Source organism: Loxodonta africana, chromosome 17, assembly GCF_030014295.1.
Source record: "Loxodonta africana isolate mLoxAfr1 chromosome 17, mLoxAfr1.hap2, whole genome shotgun sequence".
Lineage (NCBI taxonomy): Eukaryota > Metazoa > Chordata > Mammalia > Proboscidea > Elephantidae > Loxodonta > Loxodonta africana.
Window position 1 is genome coordinate 73,997,151 of NC_087358.1, and position 24,444 is coordinate 74,021,594.

Genomic DNA, 24,444 nt, shown 5'->3' on the forward strand with positions numbered 1-24,444 from the left:
CTGCACTCCGTAGCTAACATCCTGGGGGGAGAGCTGAAGACTGTTCTTAAAATACACCTTCTTTTTCTAATTACATAAGTGTGTGTAGGTCTGGGTTGGGTAGTACTTTACAGGAAATGTGGAAAATGCAGAAAAGAATAAAGAAGAAAGTTCAAGTCACTGTAAAGAAAAACACTGGGCCCAATTTTATCCTATTTGGGATCAGATCAAGGAGGCCTTTTCCCAGTCTAAATTCTAAAAGGAATGTCAATTGTGAAAAAATTTTAAACATTCAGAAAATAAGTACCAGAGTGAGCTTTTAAATGCCCACTGCACAGGTTTTGTGTGTGTGTATGTGTGTGTGTTTCTTTTAAGTTTTTCAACTTTTTATTTGGAAATACTTCCAGTGTATATTTCCCAAGGGTAGGGATATTCTCTTACATAACCTTAGTTCAGCTGGCAACTTCATAAATTTACATAGATAAAATATTTAAATCTACCATGCATATTCCAATGTTGCTGACTAAGAAAGACTTTTAAAACATCCTCCCTGCCTTAGCACAGGATCCAGTCTAGAGTCCAGTACTGCTTTTAGCTGTCATGACTTTCTAGCCTCCTTGAATCTGGAGCATTTCCACAGCTCTTCGTTTTCTGGAGTCCCTGGAAGTGCAGATGGTTAACATGCTTAGCTGCTAACCAAAACGTTTGAGGTTTTGGCTCTCCCAAAGGCAACTCAGAAGAAAGGCCTGGTGATCTACTTCCAAAAAATCATCCATTGAAAATCCTAGAGCACAGTTCTACTCTAACACACGTGGGGTCGCCATGAGTCCGAATCGACTCGACAGCAACTGGTTGTCGTTCTGTTGTCTTGTTTTCTATGAAATTGACATTTTTGAAGAATACAGTCCTCCCCACTCTTTTTAAAGAGAATGTTCTTCAGGTTGTGTTTGTCAGATGTTTCCTCGTGTTTAGTTGTTGCTAGTTGCTGATGAGTCGGCTCTGACTCGTGGAGATGCCATGTCCAACAGAACAAAATGTTGCCTGGTCCTGCACCATCTCCACGGCCGTTGGTACAGATGTTGGTATACTTAGGCATTCTTGGCCGGACTAGGTCCCTCGCTGGCAATGTTAATTTTGAACCTCAGTCAACATTTTGCCCAGTTTCTCCACTGTGTAATTACTATGTTTTCTGCCTTGCCACCAATGAACAGTCTGTGGCAAGTCTCTAAGTCCTTGCAAATACCTTGCTTGTCTTAAAACTTCCTGGTGGATTTAGTATCCACTGATGATGCTTGCCTGGTCCAGTCTTTACCTCGAGGCACATGGGAGGAAGGAGACAGAAATGCATTTTAGAAGGCCCAGGGGATAAAAGATAGCCTGGCATTTTCAGGGAAGCAAAAATGTTTTAGTCTGGCCTGTTTCTTCAGGGCGAGAAGGGCAAGAAGAAGAGATGACACAAGAGGTAAGCAGGGCCAGATCATGAGAGGTCTTTCAAATGATGGGAAGCATATATTCTATTCTGCGGTGTCTTAGGCTGGCTTCTCTAGAGAAGCAAAACCAGTAAAGTGTATATACATGTATGTGTGTGTATATATAGAAAGAGCAAGACAGAGAGAGATTTATCTCAAGGAAATGGCTCACGTGGTTGTAGAGGCTGGCAAGTCCCAAGTCCATGGGTCAGGCATCAGGCTGGAGATTTCTCCTGGCTCATGTAGCTGTAGGGGCTGATGAACCCAATTGGCAGGTCAGACGGCAGGCCGCTGGCTCACAGGCTATGGAGGCTGATGAATTCAAGATCAGCAGGCAAGACAGCAGGCTCAAGTCCCAAGAAATGGGGGTCAGATGATGATGAGTTGAATGCAGGATCCAGAGTAGGTAAGCGAGCTTTGTCAGAACATCCATATATATACTGGATACAGGCCACATCCCTGAGAAACTCCCCTTACAACTGATTGGCTGATCACATCAGTCATATCATGGAGGATGACTACATCATTGCATAACTGCCAAATTACATCATTACATGACTGCCAAACCATTGAGAATCATGGCCCAGCCAAGTTTATACACAACCTTAACCATCACATGTGGGCAATGGGGAATCATGGAGCAGGGAGGGACCTTCCCGCTGTCCCATAGAGGATGAGCTGAGGCAGGGAGAGCCGTTAGGCAGCCTTGCCATAGTCCAGGCTGAAGATGGCGCTGTTTACAAAATGAGAGGAGAAAGTTGAGGAATCAAGGAGACCACAGGTAGGCCAATGCCTCCAGGTGGGACCAATCAACAGTTTTATATCACCTTCCAGGGCATGTGAGGTGTGAATGACCCAGACCAGTGGTTTTACTGTGTAGCCAGGAAACATCCCTTTTCTGGGAAAGTAAATCTGACAGGAGTATGGAAACCCCGAGAGTAGCATGTTCTCTCTTATCAGCCTAGTGTCACTGCACAGCTCTTTTTGCATGCAGAGGGAGGTTGCATGTGTGCCCACCACACATCTGTCAGTTTGTTGTACTGTGTCAGTTTATTGTACTGTGTCAGTTTGTTGTACTGTGGTGGCTCGTGTGCTATGATGCTGGAAGCTATGCCAACAATATTCAAATACCGGCAGGGTCGCTCATGGTGGACGGGTTTCAGCAGAGCTTCCAGACTAAGACAGACTATGGAGAAAGACCTGGCAATCTACTTCTGAAAATTAGGCAACGAAAACCCTTTGGGTCACAACAGAAGATTGTCTGATTTAGGGCTGGAAGACGAGCCCCTTAGGTTGGAAAACACTCAAAATACACAGTGGTGACAACAGTGGACTTGAGCACACCAATGGTCTTGAAGATGGCACAGGACCAGGTAACTTCATTCTGTTGTACGTGCAGTTGCCATAAGTCAGAGCTGACTCAATGGCAACTAACAATAAATGTGTGTGCAAGTGGGGTAATTTTAGGAGGATCTACAGCAATAACATAGCAGACTGTGTTTTCTTTCCCTGAAGGCAGTGAACCAATCTAGTGTTTTCATTCCTGCCAGAGCATTAGTGCCTCTGGGCAGAGGCTCCAGCATTCTGCCCACTCTGGGCCCCACAGAAGTAGGTGTGCTCTGGTGGTGAAGGGGTGGCAGCCCCAGAGCTGTCCCTGGCAGTGAAAGTTCAGGGCTGTGCCTTAGGAGGTTAAGATGGAGGCTGGGCATACCAGCTGTGTTCAAAGGTCATATCTAGCAGCTGGTGGCCTCATTCATTCATTTGCCCATTTAGTCATCCAGTAATATTTATTGAGCTCCTACTGTGTGCAGGCATTACTGGAGGGGTTTTCCTGGGAGGAGTGGTGGGGAGGTGGGGGCCAGTTAAGGTACCTACAGTGTCGAATGTAAATACAATAGCAGCCAGGCACCCATCACCTCACCCCCTTGTTCCTCTGACCCTTCCGCCCACTTCTACCCCCTGATCGCTGCTCCCTGCGATTACAACTCTAAGATGCGTCATTCAGGGCTCCCTGCACTGTTCCGCTTACTCATATTTCATCTAGACAAAGATTTCAGACCACACATCTCACCATCACACATCTCACCATGAAGGAAATATCTTAATCAATGGTGCCTCGAGTCTCAGGATCTGTGTTTAGGATGTATTCCAAGTGTCAGGTGTAGACTGAGCCTTCTGTTATGTGGTCCAGACCCAATGGGTGGGGATACGGGAGGGGTCCAGTTTGGTAAGGAGTGAGGATGGGGTGGAAGTGAGGAGAGCTGTCCCGAGTCCCATCCAAATTCACATCTCCTGCCATGTGTCCCGGCTCTGCTCCCCTTGTACATTGACTGGGTCATTGACTCCCTTCACTCAAACTTCTTCCAAACACATGTTATATTGAAAATACACACTCTGTACACAGAAAGCTACAGAGTCAGGTAAAGTAGAAGTAGAAGGCAGCTCACCGTCTACCCCAGCTGCTACCGTGGCCACCCCGAGCCAGGCACAGCCCAGTGCACGCGGCTCACGCAGGGTCTGGAGCCTGAATCCTCCAAAGCTCGGCATTTCTCAGAGCTGGCACTCACCATTGCTGCTGATCTTAGTAATGCATCGGCGATGTGCTCGCTGCAGACCACCTGGCATTGTTCTCATCCATTGGCAAAGTTCTGGGGATCGAAAACAATTTATTAGAAAGGCTGGTGGAAGGTTGCATGAAGGACCCACTAGCCACCCCAATGCATGCCGGTGCCTCCTGCAGGGCCCCCTAACGGTCTGCTTTGGGGTCTGGGTGCAAGCCATCAAGCCTGGTCTGCCAGCCTTGTTGCTGGTCATCAGAGCTGAGAGAAAAAGCTTTTATTTCCAGATGAGGGAACTGGGTCTCAGAAGGCCGAGAGGTTTGCCCGGTGATCCCCAGCTCGGAAGATGCAGGACCTGAAGGCCACAATAATAATAGCCAGTTGTCGTGGAGTTGACTGTGACCTATAGTGGACCGACACGTGTCACAGTAGTACTCTGCTTCACAAGATTTGCAATGACTGATTTTCGGAAGTAGATAGCCAGGCCTTTTTTCTGAGGCACCTCTAAGTGGACTCAAACCTCCAACCTTTTGGTCAGCAGCTGAGCGCATTAACCATTCTCAGCACCAAGGGACTCCAAATAGTAATAGCTGTCACTTACTGAGTGATACGATGTGCAGGCATTGTGTTAGCCCTCCATATACATCAGCTCATTACTTAATCCACAAGACAATCCTGGCTGTGTGTGTGTGGGAGGGTGGTTATTAACCCTACGTTACAGATGAAGACTCAGAGCCTCAGAGGTGAGGATTTGTCTACTGCAGGCTCTGGCAGCTGGCAGAGCCACAGTTTGATCCTTCTCACCTGAGCACACGCAACCAGCTGCTCTCCATCATACACCTCATTAGGGGCTGAAGAGGAAGGGCAGCCATGGACTTGACCACAGCAGCCTGGACAGAGGCCTCAGGGGACTGTCTTCCCAGGTCTGCTTCACTGTGGACTTTTGTGGTCTGAGCAAGTCGGTGACACCATGAGCAAGGGCTTCACTACTTGGAAGAAATGTTAATGAATTTTTAGACACACAAGAAAAATCCAGCTAGTCAGGTAAGAAGACAGCAAGCTCTCTTGCTGGCAGAAATGAGGTCAACCCCACCTCTATATGTGGGGAGGGGGCCGCTCTGCCCCTGATGCTCTGATATGGGCAGCCCTGCTGCTTTGTTGCTTGGGAGTGGGGCCTTCTGGGGGCTTGCTGGTCCAGGCAGCGTCTGGGGCAAATATCCTCTCTTCACACACAGTCTACCAAGAGGAGCCATTCTGGGGAGACTATGCTCCATCTGAAAGCAAGCTTTAAAAAGTCAGAATTCCTAGCACTGCAGTTTGCAGGCAAGGGAACGTGGCGTCCCAGTGGTGTGGGCTGCAAGCCTTCCCCGGGGAAAGACCCTCGTTCAGCTGAGCCTGGCAGTGCCAAGAGAATCTGTCTGTGGCACAGGGACAGAGGCGGGAAGGGTGACATAAGAAGGCACAGCTGGCGGGTGCTGTGGCCCACTGTGGTGATCTCCTGCCACCAGGCAGGCAGTTCTTGCTCTGGCAGCTTCTCTCCCCTACTGACCCTCTTAGCTCTGAGGCAGGTGAAGCAGCCCAGCTTCAGGCTCCCAGGTGTGAGAATGAGCTTTGTGGCTCTCATCCCCATCACTTTGCTCCTGGGATGTGTCATGCTCAAGGCCTCACTTTGGTAGCTGGAGAGCTGTCGTCACTGCAGTCGGAGTCAGACTGATGGGGGACGGGTCAGTCCCAAACCAGGGGTTTATTACCAGGCCCCAGCCAAGTCTTCCACATAAGTTAAAAAAAAAAAAAACTGTTGCCGTGGAGTCAATTCTGACTCATGACGACCCCATGTGTGTCAGAGTAGAACTGCTCCATGGGGTTTTCAATGGCTGGGTTTTCTTTGGAAGTATATCTCCAGGACTTTCTTCCAAGGTGCCTCTGGGTGGACTCGAAACTCCAACCTTTGCATTAGCAATTGAGTGCATCAACTGTGTGCACCACCCAGGGACTCCTTCCACAAATGTTATCTCATTTAATTCCTCCAATTAGCCAGGAGGCAGGGTGGCCCCTATTTTACAGAGAAAACTGAGATTCCATCAGTTAGTTAGCTCAGTCATCTAGCTACTAAATGGTAGAACTGGGATTCGGAATGACGCCTCTGTGACTGTTTGAAACCTCAAAGGCCACAGTCTGTCCACCTCACCTCAGAGCAGGAATAAAGGAGAAGAAAGCTAGAAAGGAAAAGCTTCCCAAAGTGAGGTCAGGGACCACACAAGGAGACTGCTGTGGCTTCTTGATAAAACCCGTGGGTGCAGGATCTTATTTAACCAGGTAGGTATTATTATCCCCATTCTACAGATGAAAAAACTGGGGGTCAGAAGAGTTAAGAACTTGCCCAAGGTTACATAGCTAGGCTGGAACTCACGTGTCTTACGATTTGCCAAAGTTGAGATGCCTGCTCACGCTCGGCCAGAAGTGCCTTGGAGAGTTTCAATTGTAACAATAGGCCACAAAAAGCTTCACGCACCCTTTAACCCCTACGAGACGCACTAAGCAATTCCCAGTGTTCCTTTACTGTTCCTGCCTCTGATGCTGCCTTTCCTATTCACTCCTCTCCCAGAAGCATCTGTGGAAGATGTGTGTGAGTCTGTGTCTCTCTGGGGCATAGTCTTCAATACCTGTATGATGGATAATTCCATCTATGACCCACTACTCAAACATCCTTTCATGCAGCTCCATTTCTTCCCCCCATGTCCTTGCAAAAACTGTCACCTTCGTGTCCTGACATACAGAAGATCAGAACTGTACCCCTGAGGAAACAACAGCCTCCCTCCTTATCCCTTGACTTGGCTTCCCCTGACAGGCCTAAGGTTAGGGCACTTCACTGGTCCAATGGGGTTAGCCAGGTGCACGACATCTTATTAAGCAGAAAACAGCCCCTGAGTCATGGAGAACCCATCACTGTAGGCGTTACAGATTTATTGCTGGTGTCCACGCTTAATGAGGTTATTACCACAGGGGAGCCAAAGAAGGTAAGTAAACCTTTCCACTGCAAACCCTGCTGGAAAAGTAACCCTCCTGTACTGACAGGGGAGCCAAAGAAGGTAAGTAAACCTTTCCACTGCAAACCCTGCTGGAAAAGTAACCCTTCTGTACTGAAGGGGAGCACCGTTATGTGAAAGAGCAGGCCCGTAACACCCTGGGAGGGCATGTGGTTCCTCCTCTCCCTTCTTAGTGAAGGGAGCGCTGTCTGCTTGCTCTGGGCAAGTCTTTCCATCTGACGGAGGCCTCTTCACTAGGTGCCTGCTCACTCTGTTACCAGCCCCAGATGTCCTTCATTCCTGCTGTCTGACAGTTCTTGCCAACTTCAATAACACAGGCCATAGGTACCACAGACGTGATATATAAATAACATTTAGAAACTCGTGGAACTTTCTTCCCAGGGGTTGATGTGGACTTCAAATCTTCCAGTCACAGGCCACAACGTTTTCCTCACTCATCATTGTTGTTGTTAGCTGCCTTTGAGTCAGCCCCTGACTCGTGGTGATACCATACACAACAGAACAAAACACTGCCTAGTCCTGTGCCATCCCTATGGTTGGTTGTGAACTGGACAGATGTGATCCACAGGGTTTTCAATGGCTGATTTTCAGAAATAGATTGCCAGGCCTTTCTTCCTGGTCCATCTTAGTCTGGAAGCTCTGCTAAAACCTGTTGCGCATCCTAGCAACATGCAAGCCTCCACTGACAGACAGGTGATGGCTGCATTTGAGGAGCGTTGGCTAAAAATCAAACTGGGGTCCCCCACATGGAAGGCAGGAATTCCACCACTGAACCACCACTTGCTCCTCATTCATTATAGAAGGAAATATTAGAGGGAGCAGAAATAAGGACAAACTGTTCATATTGGTGTGGTGAGGTTGACAAATTTCCTTTGAAACATGTTTGATTTTTTCTCTCATACCTACAACCCAAGATACTCCATTTTTAAAATCCGCACTGGCTTTGTGGAAACCATCTGTATTTGCTGGTGTCATATTATAACAGCACAAACATTTCTACCTTGGGCCATTACCTGGGGTTTGGAGGTACATGCTTTAGTTTCCAGGGAACTTTGAAAAACAATTTCACACTACAACAAGTAGGTTTTCTAAAATGTGAACATCCCAGATTGACTGATCTTTAGCCTCTAACTGCACGGATGTTAGAAGCGACGACGTCCTTCTTGTTAGTCACATCAGAGCAAACAAGGCAGCACCCAAAGAACAAATTAAGGCTGAGCACGGGTAACAGGTCCAGTTTATAAATTCTTATTCCTCTGGGGCCTTTATTTCATAAACTAGCATGATGGATGCAAACAAGACAAGGATGTTGAGCTGCTAGTTCTGTCAGAGTTCTTGAAGAACTCTCCCAAGAGACTGGAGGCTGACAGGACAGCCAAGCGTTGGCATCTGGCCAGAAAGGGGAGACAGAATTCCCAGGTGGAGCCCAAATGCTGGCCAACACGCCTGTATGTGTGCTCAGCTGCACTTACGACGAATGAAAGGTTAATATGAATGACTGTGAGGTATCATTTTCCACCTATCAGACTGGCAAAGATCTAGTTCGGGGAGGGAAACAGGTGAGAATGTAACGTATGCAACTTTTGGGAGTCGATTTGGCACAATCTAAGCAGGCAGGAAAATATACAAGTGCAATTTCATTCAGGGGATTTTCATTCACTGATTTTTGGAAGCTTCCTTAGTTATCCAGTGCTGCTTTAACACAAGTGGGTGGCTTGGACAACAGAAATTTATTCTCTCATGGTCGGGAGACCTGGGTTCGTTTCCCAGCCAATGCACCTCATGAGCAACCGCTACTTATCTGGGAAGCTATGATGCTGAACAGGTTTCAGCGGAGCTTCCAGACTAAAACAGGCTAGGAAAAAAGGCCTGGCAGTCTATTTCTGAAAATCAGGCAATGAGAGCACTACGGATCACAATGATCCGATCCACAACTGATTATGGAGATGGTGCAGGACTGGACAGTGTCTGGATCCGCTATGCACGGGGTGGCCATGAGTCAGGGGCAACTCAGTGGAGCTGACGACACTATAGAGAGCGTAGTGAAATGGGGCCCTGGCTAAGGAGGGAGCAGAGGAGGGTGCTGGGGCACATACGGGAGTGTTTTCGTTTCCACACTATACCCTACGACCACTTTACTTTTCTTCCCTGTGAGCAGGTTTTACTTTTATAATTTAAAATATCCAAGAAATATTATGTGAAAGGAATAGTAGTTTAATTTTTTTTCCTGAAAATTCCTAAGATAAAAAGTAGTGGGTAGGGGCGTAGACAGACGAGCAGGAGTAAGTCTACCTGAGAACAGAACAAAAAGTAGAGATTCCATGTGAAGGGGGTGGGGAAATGTTATTTTTCTCTTTCTGAATATTTTATTTAAAATTACAAAAATAAATTAACAGAAAAATTAGATCATAGAGAAAAGAAAACCATTTATCGTTATAAACAACATACAGAACTCCCACCCCAATAACTATTAGTGTTTTGGAGCTTTTCTTTCCACTATGTGGATATCCATGTGTACACACGTGTACATACATGCACAGGTATGCATACATGTGCACACACATGCATATATGCACACACGTGCACACACACACACAATGTGACCCCCATGCACACACCTGCAACACACACACATTCACCCCTATCGTTACCACAGATGCACACACGTGCACATTTGAGATGACTGTAGCCATCGAGGAAACCCTGGTGGCGTAGTGGTTAAGAGCTGTGGCTGCTAACCAAGAAGGTCGGCAGTTCAAATCCACCAGGAGCTCCTTGGAAACCCTATGGGGCAGTTCTACTCTGTCCTATAGGGTCGCTATGAGTCGGAATCGACTCGACGGCAGTGGGTCGTGGTGGTAGTGTAGCCATCAGGCACATTAACTAACACTTCCCGTGCTTACATACGTGTCCTTTCTGTTACCGTGTGGTCTTCATAACCATCATTTTAACAGCTGTATCATATTCCACAGAGTGGGAAATATCATATTATACTTAACCATATCTTGTTGGATGTTTACTTACAATTTTCACTATTATGACTCATCCTAAGAGACATACATTTCCAGGAAAATTGCTTTTCTTTTCCATACATTAGATGGTCCCTTTATAATAAATAATTACATGTGAAATTATCGAGTCAAAAAGTATGAGCAATTTGATGACTTTTGAGATACAATGGATTTCCAAAGGAGTGGTGTCCATTCACAGTGCCACCAGCAATACAGGAGAGTGCCAGTTCACCACACTCTAGCCAGTGCTGGGTGTCTGAGCGATTGAAGCATTTCTTAAACTAAATAGGCAAAAATGGAATTTAAGTGTTATTTTAATTTTTTTTTTTTTGCACATTCTTTCTATGCTTGTTTTCTGGCTGTATGTCCTCCCTTGTAAATTATTTTTTATGACATTTCATACAGATTCATTTCAATTCAAAGCAAAAATTATCTTTTTAGTGCTGAGCCCAGAAGAAAGAAAAGCTGTAATTTGCAAAAATAGCAGTGAATCTGCTTTTTTATATGACAGAACTAACTCATTGTGTGAATTTACAGATTCAAATATGCTAAGGAAGATCCGGTCACCCTTAACGTTGAGGATGTGAGGAACTCACCAAAGCTCCATAGCAGATTTCCCTTTCAAATGGAAGCTCAAAGAGAGGAGGAGTCCCTCAAATATGGGAGGCTTTCAACAGAGTGGGTGTGGCCGATTATGGTGGTAAGGACTTCAGATGTCAGCCAACAAACTTGCTAACCCATAAAAATAAATAATAAATAATTTTTTTTAAGTAAATTTTCTTATCTGTAGGAATCTAACACATGAGATTGGGGCATCCACTGGGCAATACCTTCTCTCCCGTGTCAATAAACACAGATTTACAAAGACAGGGATGGGACTGCCTCTGTCTCATATTTGTTTCTGTATCAGTAAGAGTAGCAATAATAGCCCCCGTTGCTTAATCTCCTAAAAGTTTAGTGATGATAAAGAGCATAAAGGAAATTAATTAATCAATAATTGCCAAATGACACTCTTAACACATTTTCAATTTTCAATCCAATTGATCCATCTCAGTGGTTCTCATCAGGGGTGATTTTGTCTCCCAGGGGACATCTGGTAATGTCTGGAGACATTTCTCATTGTCACGACTGGGGTGGGGGGGTGCTGCTAGCCTGTAGTAGGTAGAGACCGGGGATGCTGCTAAGCGTCCTACAATGCACAGGGCAGATCCCCGCAAGAAAGAATTATCCAGCCCAAAATGTCGACAGTGCTGAGTTTGAGAAACCTTTGTATATCTGCTTAATATTGCCAGTGTGGGTGTTCAAATGTATAAAATAGTACTTTATTTTAAATCTCTGATTTATGTCATAAATCAACAGCAAGCCTGTATATCTATACAGTTTTTTTATATATTTTTGTTAACCTTTAGCACTGGGCCAGTATTTAGCATGACTTATTTTCACCCCAAAGCTCCAACCTGAAGCAAGAACACACCTTTGACTCGGTGATTGTGTTTTCAGTGACTTACTTGGTAAATTAAGCTGTTCATTCCTAAACTAGATGGTGGGGTGTGGGACCCCAACTCGTTCTTGGTTTGGGATACCATTGACGGTTAAACATTAACCACCTCCACACCTGCTCCTGCAAAGCTATTGTTGAACATTTCCAACAAAGCTTTAGGGTGCTCAGCACGTGCGTATTTTACTATCTGCGGCTCTCTAAGCAGCCTACGCTGCTCCAAAGCCCAAAACAAACCCTTTGCAGTCAAGTGGATTCCAACCCATAGCGACCTGGATTCCAACGGCCGATCTTTTGGTTGGCAGCCATGGCTCTTAGCCACGGCACCGCCAGGGCGCCTCTAACTATTCCATCAGGCATGAAATCAGCAGAGGTTGTTGCACACCTACTGTGCGCCGGACGACCCCATTACCTCCCTACTATTCGCCTGTCGTCTGCTTCCTAAAAAAATGGACTTCCTTTGAGCTCTCCCACACTTTAAAACTGCCGAGTCAAAGCCACCTGCTCAGCGGCCCAAGGGGTGAGACACTGAGGTGATTTCTGGGATCCCCCCTCACTGCCCTGTAGTAGCGGGTTGTTTCCAACCCCCCAGTATAACTTGCCTCCGCCCTATAGGTCATTGCTTCTTCACGATTATTCTCTCAGCGAGAAACACCATTTTGCTTAGCCTCACTGAAGATGAAGGTCTTTCCCTCCACGCAACTGAGAAAAACACTTCCACAACGCAGTCATTTTCCTTCCAGGAAGCATAAATCATCTATCTAAGAACGAGCCTGGAGAAACAGGAGTTTTTCTCCAGCTTGCAGGCTGCACAGAGCCGTCCTGACTCACCTTCGGTGCTGCGCTCCAGGGCTGCGTGCCGCGCGCGGGCCACCACTCCGGGCTCCCGCTCCAGGGCCCGCCGCGCCGCTCGGCGCCGGCAGCGCTCTCTCGCCGCTGCGGGCTCGGCTTCCCTGTCTCGCTTCCGACTTCTCTCCTGCAGCCCGACAGCAGCTGCTGGCTTTTCCCTCTAGGAGGAGCGAGCGGGGCGTCTGCTGTCCCCACTCCCACTTGTGGGGTAAGCCTCCCCGCCGCGGCCGCCAGGGGGCAGCAGAGCCAACCCGGAAAACTTGGGGCGGCCGGCCACCCGGCCTAGGGTCAGTCCGCGCCCCAAAGGCTGCGCAGCGCTTCGGCTTTAGCGGGAGGTGCAGGCCTGCGTGCGACCTTCTTCTCACCTCCCGCTCTGCGGCCGTGCTGGTGGCCTGTGAGGATAGTAGATGGAACACGGGCTGCCTAGCAGAGGGATAAACAAGGCTTAGGACATGAGAAGTGCCTTAAGTACTTTGAGGGTTGTCCTGCAGAAAAGAGATTAAATTTATTCAGCGTCAGCCAGACAGAGTGCAGTTACCGGGAGGCAGAATTACGCCCAGTGTAATAAGCTTTCTGACAGTTGCTGTGTGCAACCTGAAGCAGGCTACTTGGTGAGGCTGTGTATTGCCCGAACTTGAATGTTCATAGCGCGGATGGCCACTTTCAGGGCCTGCTCTCAGTGCGCATCAAGTAGCAGGACTTCTCAACCGCTAATTTATAAGAAGCACCCTAGACTCTTTATTAAAATGTAAATTCTTGCCCACCTCCCAAAATTTTTCCATCTGTAGGTCTGGTCTGGGGCCCAGTAATCTGCATTTCTGCAAGCTTTCCTGCAAGTCCTTCTGTGGGTGCTCCGTAAAGAATCAGCAGGGTCCTATGCCATTAAAGGTCCCTTCCAACCCTAAAGTTCTAATTTTTGCTGCCGTTATTTTAATGGGAAAGGCCAGTCTCCCAAGCTAGGCTTAGGATAAGGCAGGCAAGTGGCCTATCCAGCAGTATTTAAGGAGGCGCTCCTTTCCTAGGCTGACCCTGCGCGCGCACAGCCCTGAGAGAAAAAAAAAGTGCCTCCCTTAAACGCTGCACCCTAGCCTCTTCTCTTGTCTGGCCCAAGTCCTGGCCCTGGGCCAGGCCACACACAGAGCATATTGAAGTGGGGTGATTGCCAGTAGGGAGGGCAAAGCCTTAGGGATTTCCTGTACCATGGTGGGGTCTGGGAGAGCAGGAGCCTGGAGCTGGCCAAAAAAAAAAAGGACAGTGCCCCTTTTTGAGCATGTTTCAGCCCAGGGATCAAAACAGACTTAATTTTATGTTGTAGGACAGTCTTCCTGGGAGTTCAGTGAGAAAGGGAATACTGGCTAGTCTATCAGAAGGTTTTCCAGATGTCCCTGCAGACACAGCAAAACATCAAAGAGTTTTTTTCTCCCAAACCAAACAACTATATATTTAACTGATTATGAGACTCCAAGAATAAATGATATTAATAATAGCTGTATCACTTGTAAGATAAGAGAGGGAATTTAATATGGGAAATAAGTTACAAAAGTGTTGGAATTGCAGAAAAGTCAGAGGATTGGCTAGGGGAGGGGACAACCCAAAGATCAAACAACAGATGGCAGAAGTCTCTACTGGCCAAAATGCGATACAAAACAAGGCACCGTTGCCATCGAGTCAATTCCAACTCATAGTGACCATATAGGGCAGAGTAGAACTGCCCCATAGAGTTTCCAAGTAGCACCTGGTAGATTCGAACTGCTGACCTTTTTGTTAGCAGCCTTAGCACACTTAACCACTACACCACCAGGATTTTCAAAACAAGGTAGGTACTATTAGTATCCATGTCTCACAGATGAGTAAAGCGAGGCTCAGAGAGTAACTACCCAAGGCCACATAGCTACTAAATATGCGATGAATTTAACCCCAGGCAATTCAACCTGGAGTCCATGCTCTTGATCACTATACTATTGCCTCATGAATTAAAAGGTGCACTGGAGCCCTGGTGGCAAAGTGGTTTAGAGCTTGGTTAAAAATTTGGCTGCTAATAAAAAGATTGGCAGTTCTAATCCATCAGACACTCCTTGGAAACCCTCTGGGGCAGCCCTACTCTATCCTGTAGGGTCACTATGAGTTAGAGTTGACTTGATGGCAATGGGTTTTGTTTGTTTGTTTGTTTGTTTTTTTGTTTAGGGAAGTGATAGAAGTATTGAGTTAAAGTTGAATTCATGGCATAAATTTTTTTATACGTGCTTTAAGGTTTTTTGAGGTGGCCTATGTAATGAAGCCCTACTGGTAAAAGTGAGTTCATTCATTCTTTTACCAAACATATAAAAAAATTATATGTTTGGTTTGAGTGCTACTCCAAACCAGACACTGTGAATAAAATAATCATTTCATAAAATCCAATATCTCCCATAAAAAAAACAAACAAGGGATATTATTACAAAAAAGCAGTGAGTTAATGAGTGCATGCCTGAGTTTAATCACAAAGGCGTCTGTGAGCTAATGAGTGCATACTTGACCTCTTGATGGACGTCACAGAAATGAAAAGAAAAAAAGTTACCGCAGAGTCAGCTCCAACTCATGGTGACCCCATGTGTGTCAAAGTAGAGCTGTGCTCCATACGGTTTTTAGTGAATGGATTTTTGGAAGTGGCTTACCAGGCTTTTCTTCCAAGCTACCTCTGAGTAGACTTGAACCTCTAACCTTTTGGTTAGCAGTAGAGTACATTAACCAGTTGCACCACCCAGAGGTTCCATAGAAATGAAGAAACATACTAAACTTGGCCAAAGACCAAGTGTTACCAAATAGGGAGCAATCAGAGAATCTGTCAGCACTGACTCCAGGTTGGCCGTGTTCACTACGTTCATTCCCACTCTCCTCCGGAGACTGTGTGAGAGATTGCTTTTGCTTTTGTCTTTTATTTTGCGTTATTATCAAATAAATTATTTCAGTATAACTGTTCTTATTCTTTTCACGCTTTCCTAGGAGAGTGTTCCCCCCTGATGCCACCCTTCTGTTTGAGTCACTTTTTCTATATTTACCATCTACTGATTCGGAAAGCTTCCTAATTCAGGGGAAAGCCTTCAAGGTTTGCGATGCAGTGGGTTTCTCCTTATATATGGCCTTTCTGGCCTTGAGTTTATAATTGGTTGGACCACAATCTTGCAGATAAGGTACGTAAGATCCTTGTAGGGATTGGTGTTATTACGCCGAGTGGGGGCCTTTCGGTCTACTGAGAGGATTCATTAGTTCATGGTCTTGATGGGGGACAGTGCACCCCTTGAAATTGATAAGGAGCTTGCTTTTAACAACTGACTAACCCGACAGAGGTTTTTAGAGACAGAACACAGAGAGAAAGAAGGAGCTGTAACACTGAAGAGGGACAAGAAACAGTGCGAGATGGTCAGAAGTGGATGAGAGATGGCAGAGCCCAGCAGCAGAGGCCAGAATGGGGTCTGGCGGCCATAGGCCCAAGCGAAGGGCCTGCCTGCAGGCACTGCCAAGAAGGAACTGCAAGTTGTCTTGGTTGGAAGCAGGCCTGATTGACAAACTATATCCTGTCTCCTGAGTGGTTCCTGTTACTTCCAAGTTGATCCTGATCCCAAGTTGTAACCTGTTACTTCCCCGGTGAACCACTTAACTGTAAGTACATTTCGTGAGTTCTGTGAGATGTTGGATTGAATTACTGAACCCAAATATGGGAGGAAGAATGTTGAGGGTGGCGGGATAGTTGATGTCAGAGATGATGGATTGGCACAGCTTGGAGAAGCTGGACGTTTGGGACACCTTTAACCTCCGCCTCAGCTTTGTGCTAATCCTTATAAAAGAAATTGTTCATTTAGGGTTCCTCGCTTCAGCTTCCACCTGAATCGAAATGCATTTTCAATGGAAGCTTTCTTTTTGTTTTTTTGCTTTTTCTACCATTACAGTTTTCCTGAAGGTAATCTAAGAAAAAGAGAAACAGGCTGCTTGAGTCCTGAACTAGTTCATAGTCCAGAAGAAGAAGAATGAAACAAAGGTCAACTCCTAACATTCTAAGGGCCCTCTGGAACTGGGCAGTTATCCAAGATGCTCCAGGAAACGCTCCAGATTTAGACTGGCAAAAGAAAGAGGCAATGAACTTAAAGACAAGTCAATTGATATTATCCAGTCTGAGCAACAGAAAGAAAAAAGAATGAAGAAAGGTGAATAGAGTCTCAGAGACCTGTGGGACACCACCAAGCTACCAAAATGCGCAAAGTAGGAGTCCTAGAAGGGAAGGAGAGAGAGAAACAGGGAAGATAGAATATTTGAAGAAGTAATAGCCAGAAACTTCTCAAATCTTATGAGAAACATTAATGTTCATATCCAAAAACTCCAAGTACAATAAACTCAAAAAGATCCACACCTAGACATACCATAGTCAAATGTCAAAAGACAAAGACATCACAGGAAAACTATAGACTAATATCTCTTATGAATATAAATGCAAAAGCCTTCAACAATATACAAGTGTCATGGATTGAATTATGTCCCCCTAAAAATGCATGTATCAACTTGGACAGGTCATGATTCCCAATATTGTGTGGTTGTCCTCCATTTTGTGATTGTAATTTTATGTGGGATTGTAACATCACCTTTACTCAGGCCACCTCCCTGATCCAATGTTAAAAGGAGTTTCCCTGGGGCGTGGCCTGTACCACCTTTTATCTCTTAAGAAATAAAAGGAAAGAGAAGCAAGCAGAGAGTTAGGGACCTCGTACCACCAAGAAAGCAGCACCAGGAGCAGAGCACGTCCTTTGGACATGGGGTCCCTACGCCTGAGAAGCTCCTTGGCCAGAGGAAAATTGAGGACAAGGACCTTCCTCCAGAGCCAACAGAGAGAGGAAGGCTTCCCCTGGAGCTGACACCCTGAATTTGGACTTGTAATTTACTAGACTGTGAGAAAATAAATTTCTGTTTGTTAAAGCCATCCACTTGTGGTATTTCTGTTATGACAGCACTAGATGACTAAGACCGAATTTGGTACCAGGAGTGGGGTTCTGCTCTAACAGATACCTAAAATGTGGAAGCGGTTTTGAAACTGTGAATGGATAGAGTTGCGACAACGGCAGAGGACCAATGCAGCAGAGAACCTGCAGTGGCAGAGAAGCAGCAACAGCAGAGAACCAACAGCAGCAGAACCAGGAGACCGGTGCAAGACAGCGTTGGAGCTGACCCACGGAGTGAGAGAGCTGAGTGCCTGTGTGCAGGAGGCTTCCTGGTGGAGTGGGATGCCTCTGGGCACTTATCAGTGGAGCTAAGGTTGCTGACCCATGGAGCCAGAGAGCTGAGTGCCTGTGTGCAGGAGGCTTCCTTGTGGAGTGGGGTGCCTATAGGCACTTACCAGTAGAGCTACAGAGCTTTGGAACACTTGCCTCAGCAAGGAAGATGTGGGCATGAGCCCCAAGGAGCCAAAAGGCCAAGAAACCGGGAAACAGAAGCTGAAAAGACAAGGAACACAAGAAGCTAAGCTGTCACAGTCTCAAAAGGTATGGCCATGACCTCAGGGGTTTCAAAGGGTACAGCCATGGCCTCTGGTGTTTCTAAGGGTGGAGTTGCCACTCAGATGGTTGAGGAGAATGGTGCACCTAAAGCTGAGGGAGCAGAGTTGCTCTCCCAGTGGGCCTGAAAGGCAGAGCTGAAGCCCAGGGCCAAGGAGTCTCCACTCAGAATCCAAATGGCTAATACCTAGAGTCTGGAGGGCAGTGCCATAGTGTAAATTGTCTCAGAGAACAGAGGATTATTTTCAAAGCTTTGAGGGCTAATGTAACATGTTCTACTGACTTGCTTGGTACCTGTTATGCCTTCTTTCCCTCCAGTTTCTCCCATTTGTAATGGAAATGTCTAGTTTGTGTCTGTTCTGCCATAGGACCTTTGGAAACAGATAACTTGTATTCTAGATTTCACAGATGAAGAGGAATTTTTGGATTTTCGACTTGGAGTTAAGACTTTTGCTATGATATGATGGGGGTGAATATGTTTTGCCTTTTGCAAGGATGTGATTTTGGGAGGGCCAAAGGGTGGAATGTCATAGATTGAATTATGTCCCCCCAAAAATGTGATATCAACTTTGATAGGCCATGATTCCCACTATTGTGTGATTGTCCTCCATTTTGTGATTGTAATTTTATGTTAAAAGATTAGAGTGGGATTGTAACACCACCCTTACTCAGGTCACCTCCCTGATCCAATGTTAAAGGTAGTTTCCCTGGGGTGTGGCCTGTACCACCTTTTATCTCTTGAGAGATAAAAGGGAAGAGAAGCAAGTGGAGAGTTGGGGACCTCATACCACCAAGAAAACAGCACCAGGAGCAGAGCGCATCCTTTGGACACGGGGTCCCTGCACCTGAGAAGCTCCTCGATGAGAAGATTGAGGACAAGGACCTTTCTCCAGAGCCAACAGAGAGAGAAAGCCTTCCCCTGGAGCCGACACCCTGAATTTGGACTTGTAATTTACTAAAAAAAAAAAAAGACTGTGAGAAGACAAATTTCTGTTTGTTAAAGCCATCCACTTGTGGTATTTCTGTTATGACAGCACTGGATGACTAAGACAATGAGCAAACTGAATCCAGCAACATATAAAAAGGATTATATACAATAACTGAATGGGATTTACCTCAGGAATTCACAATTGGTTTAACATAAAAAATCAATCAGTGTAGTACCCATTTTAATAGAAAAGGCAAAAACCACACGATCATTTAAATAGATCCAGAAAAACATTTGACCTAATCTAACACTCTGTCATTACAAAAACTTGCAACAAACTAGGAGCAAAAGGAAACTTTCTCAGCCTGATAAAGGCCATCTGTTATAGGGCAAGGCTTCCCAGCTCGGGACTAAGCCCTGACTAGGTTCTTACCTTCTTCTGACCAAGAATGACCCAGAGAGGCTCAGAGGTTCCATACGAACAAAGATTTATTAGGGACAGAAAGAAAGTAAAAGGCTCACAGGGAGAGAGAGGGAAGGGTTTTCACCTACGCTAGCCTCTAGTCTCTCACCGAACAAAGGATTTCTTAGGGCTTGTAAAAGTTCTTTAAAAAACTAGTGCCAGGCGGGGAAAAAGGTATTATCTTTTACTGTTAGATGGGTGGAGATTTCCAGGAGAAGGGGAGGGATTATGAAAATCAAATGCACGCACAGTTAGAATTCAAGCTGAACTTCCTCACAGAGCTTGCTGGTACCAAGATGGAGTCTGTCACAAAGGCTGCCGGAATGTCAAACAGGACTTATTCTTGGGTGTTGTGCATGCATGATGCCTCTGGATCTTGATTCAAGCCCCGGCGAGGGGTCTCTGCTCATGTTTGTCTCATGTGGAAGGTCATTCATAAACCACGTTGATCTTTACTGCGCACGCTCTGTACCTGGTGAGGCCTTGAAAAACAACTCAGGTGGATCATCAGTAATTTATAGCTGGTCAAGCACACAAGGCCTTGAAATGTAGCTCTTTATCTTGTCTAAGCACCTAGTTTGTTAATTACAAGTAGTTCTCAGCTGCCAGCAGTAAAAGTTATATGGTGGTCTGTACTTAGGTTTAGATTTAATTATAGCTGGTCGAGCACTCAGGGCCTTGAAATGTAGCCCTTATTTAATTCAGCCAGCCCGATCTCTTCCCTTTCTCACATCTACAAAAATCCTTCAGTTAACATCATACTTAATGAAGAACAGCTGAATCCTTTCTGCCTAATACCGGAAACAAGGCAAGTATGTCCAGTCTTGCCACTTCTATTCAACATTGTACTAGTAGATAGACAGCAAAGCTAGCCTGGAAAAAGAAATAAAGGGATCCAGATTAGAAATGAAGGGCTAAAACTATATCTGAAGATGACCTGATGTTATATATAGAATATCCAAAGACTCCACAGAAAAGCTATCAGAATAAACAAGTTAAGCAAAGTTGTAGGATACAAGATGAATACACAAATATCTATTGTATTCTGTTAATTAGCAACCAGAAGATAAAATTACAAAAGCATTAAAAAGAATAAAATGCTTAGGAAAAATTTAACAAAAGAAACACAAGATTATATATTGAAAACAGCAATAGATGGTTGAAAGAATTTAAAGAAGTCTTAAATAAATGGAAAGGCTTCCACGTTCATGAATCAGAAGACAATATTATTAAGACGGAAATATTCCCCAAATTGATCTAGAGATTCAACACAATTTTTAACAGAATCCCAACAGCCTCTTTTGCAAAAATCAAGAAGTTGATCCCAAAACTCATATGGAAGTGCAAGGGATCCAGAATAGCCAAACCAATCTTGAAAAAGAAGAACAAAGTTGGCAGACTCACATTTCCCGATTTCAAAACTTTATGCAAAGCTACGGTAAATAAGACATTGTAGTACTGACATAGGCTAGATACATAGACAATGGAATAGAGCTGAGAGTCCAGAAATAACTCCTGCCTTTGTAAAAGTCAACCGATTTTTGACCAAGGTGCCCGGACAATTTAATCGGCAAGAAATAGATTCTTCAACAAATGGTGCTGTGACAACTGAGTATCCACATGTAAAAGAACGATGTTAGATCCCTACTTCACAACATAGACAAAAACTAGCTCTTGCCAAGTCTCTCCAGTGCTTGGCTCCTGCATTACAAGGTAGTCAGCAGCAGACCCCAGGCTGCGGCTTTTCGCAGAACTCCCCTGGGGCAGTTTTGTAGCAGAATGCCTCTGGTGAGACACCTCTCTGGGGACGACTTTCCTCGGCATCCTCCAAAACCAAACCAAACTTGTTGCTGTCGAGTCGATTCTGACTCATAGGACCCTACAGGACAGAGTAGAACTGCCCCATACAATTTCCAAGGAGTGCCTGGTGGATTTGAACTGTCGAACTTCCTGTTAGCAGCCAAGCTCTTAACCACTATTCCACCAGGGTTTCCTCAGCACCCTAGAGGGTGAGTGTTCAGCAAGTTCCACCACCGTGGCTCACAGCACCTTCTCTCACATTTGGGCAGTTAGGTGGGGGTTAAGAGGCAGGAGAAGGGTGGGGGTTTTCCTTGGATTCTCTATCTCAGCCCTTGGGGTGATAGCTTCTCCTTATACCTGGTATTCCTATATTCTTTAGAGTTCTCTTTACCTCTTTCTAACCTATCCCTTATAATAACGCTTTATATTAAACTTTCCTTGTTCAAATTACTGTGTGGTTTCGGCCTCCAAATTAGACCCAGACTGATATACAAAACACCCCAAAATAAACCCGTTGCTGTGGAGTCAGTTCTGACTCATAGCGGCCCTATAGCACCAGGTTGATACACTCATCTTTAAAAAGTGGCAACGCCAAGTTTTAGCAAAGATGTGGAACAAACAGAACTCGCATACACCACTGGTAGGATTGTAAATTGGTACACCACTTTGGAAAACTATCAGTGTTACGAAAGTGAGTATTTTCATACTCTGAAATTCCACTCGTAGGTAAATACCCAAAAGAAATGTGAACATACACACGTGTGCACAAATGTTCATAGAAACTTTATTCATAATAGCCAAAGATCAGAAACAACCTGATTGTCTACCAACAATGTTGTTGTTGTTGTTAGGTGCTGTCAAGTCGGTTCCGACTCATAGCGACCCTATGTACAACAGAATGAAACACTGCCCGGTCCTGCAACATCCTTACAGTCGTTGTTATGCTTGAGCCGATTGTTGCAGCCACTGAGGTAGAGAAAATACATTTTCTCTGGTGTTTTAATATCAGAGAGAATATGTTTTCTAGTTTGTTTTAGTGTGATTAATCTCTAGTCTTTGAAAAATGGCACAGGTTCTGTTCAAGATATGGCTGAGCGGCCGTTCTGCTTTTAACATAACAAACATGACTGAGCTTTGTTTTGCAAATGGCCTTCAGCCTGCAAGACAACAGCTGGAAAGGCTGCCTGGTGCTTTTGGTCTGCAACTTTCTTTCTTGCTCCTTATCTCAGTCAGAGTGGACTTGGCAGAACAGTTCCACTAGCTGAGAGATTCTCATGCAATTTTTTTTCCAGCCTGTTACAAACACACAGATTAGAGTCCAGATGTCTGACACGCATATATTTAGTTTAATAAAGAGTTTCTTGTAGTAGTTTTGTGAGGTATGAGACCACCTGTGGGCTACGTGCTTAAAAACATTAGGTAACCCTGACCTTCCCCCTAAAACCCTCCCGCTAGCTCTTTAGGGTTAGACAGAATTTGGGAGAAATTTAACCCCCTCTGTCTCTTGTACACTGGTGTCCAATAAAGCCCTCTTGCTGCTTACCTTCTCCTGTCTCAGTATTGGCTTTGCGTCAGGCAGCTCGAATCTGCAATATGAGGTAACACCACTGTGTTAATCCACCTCGTTGAGGGTCTTCCTCTTTTCCAGTGACCCTGTACTTTATCAAGCATGATGTCTTTCTCCAGAGAATGGTCCCTCCTGACAACATGTCTACCAACAATAGAACGGATAAACTGTGACATCTCATACAGTGGAATTATAAATGTTAATGAAAATGAACGACTGCTACATGCAATGACATGAATGATCTTATAAATATACTAATGCACACACACACACACAAATCCAGAGACAAAAAACATATCCTGTGTGATTCCATTTATATAAGAATAAAAAACCTGCCAAATCTAGTTTATGGTAATACAAAGTAGTGGATACTTCAAGGGTACCTTCATTAGCTAAGTTCTACTCTAATCACAGAATTTTGGTAAATACTTTTTGAATTAAGTTGGTGGCACAGGGTCATTTTCAGTAAGCTCAGGAGAGATGAACTGGGAGGAGGGTACACAGAAAGGTTATCTCTTGCCCTGCTCCTCCCCCACTATTCCTGTCCAGTTTTTTTCTTTCCTCTGAAAAACAGGGTGATTTATAAAGCATCTGCCACTGTCAAACCCCCACTGAAACCTGATTTCCCAGAAGCATTCTTCTGGAATGAACCCAAGCAGCGCGTGAGGTAACAATCCCCTGCCACTCATCCACACTGCTAGTCTTCTGTGAAGTCAAAGATGGAAGATGGCAGAGTCTTTCAAACCTTTCACGTTCTCTCTCTTCTCACTGAAGCCTCTTACCCTGGGTCCCAGGTTGGCCCTACCCACCTTGTGAGTCAGGACTGAGAGGGAACAGAGGGGTCATCGCAAGCAGTATTGGGGTGAGCCCATGAAGATGACATCACCAGGGATCTGATGTGACAATGACTGCCTGCCCTCTGAAGGCTACAGGGCTTGCCCAGTTGGGAAACAGCTAAGTGGTAAGTAACTGTCGGCTTTAGATTCGATAGTATTGGTTCTAAGCATAGGGTTAGATATAACGTTCCCTGAAAAAAATTTCTTAGCCTTGAAGTATAATGATGGTGAGAGACACATTTCTTTGATTTACGGTTTTATATCTACATAGATACACATCTGCAGTTTTACACTGTACTTTATGTCTAATTTGGAGCCTTGGTGGCGAAGTGGTTAAGAGCTCTGGCTGCTAACCAAAAGGTCAGCAGTTCAAATCCACCAGCCGCTTCTTGGAAATCCTATGGGGCAGTCCTACTCTGTCCTACAGGGTCACTATGAGTCAAAATCAACTTGACAGCAATGAGTTTGGTTTTTGTTTTTTGGGTTATGTCTAAATTAATATATAAACCCATTGCCATTGAGTCAATATCAACTCATAGTGACCTTATAGCCATATACTTCATGTTATATTTCATATTTTTGTCAAAGATAATTTAGTTATAACTTCAGAAAAACTTAGAGATGAATATTTTCCAACATACTGAACCCAGGAGCTACCATCCGCTTAGCAAACAGTTACCAAACACCTACCCTGTGCTAGGTGCTAGACCTAGGAATGGGAAACAAGGTGCTCCTAGTGGGACAGGAGAGGCATTAACTCAGCATAAGCAGACCAGGGGTGTCAGGAGAAGCTTCCTAGAGAGGTGACTTAGTTTCTTAGTGCTGCTATGACGTAAATACTGTGACCCTAATACTCCCCAGCATGTTTTCTCTGTTTCAAAACGGGAAACTGAGAGCTTCACATAACTAACGCCCTGATG

The 24,444-nt window shown here is 45.2% G+C and overlaps 1 protein-coding gene across 4 annotated transcripts in view; it reads right to left on the reverse strand.

Moving 5' to 3' along the window:
* Window positions 1–12,476, reverse strand: part of TMEM272 (transmembrane protein 272) — a 61,169-nt gene extending 48,693 nt beyond the window's left edge. For all 4 annotated transcript variants that reach the window (XR_010318220.1, XR_010318219.1, XR_010318217.1 and 1 more), the window contains exons 1-2: window positions 12,394–12,476; window positions 4,016–4,096 (exon numbers count right to left, since the gene is read on the reverse strand). Coding sequence is in view for 1 of the 4 variants with exons in the window: in XM_064270181.1 (XP_064126251.1) it covers window positions 4,016–4,018 (3 nt within the window). In the remaining 3 variants the exon portion in view is untranslated. The remainder of the gene's footprint in view (window positions 1–4,015; window positions 4,097–12,393) is intronic.
* Window positions 12,477–24,444: the final 11,968 nt, after the last annotated feature.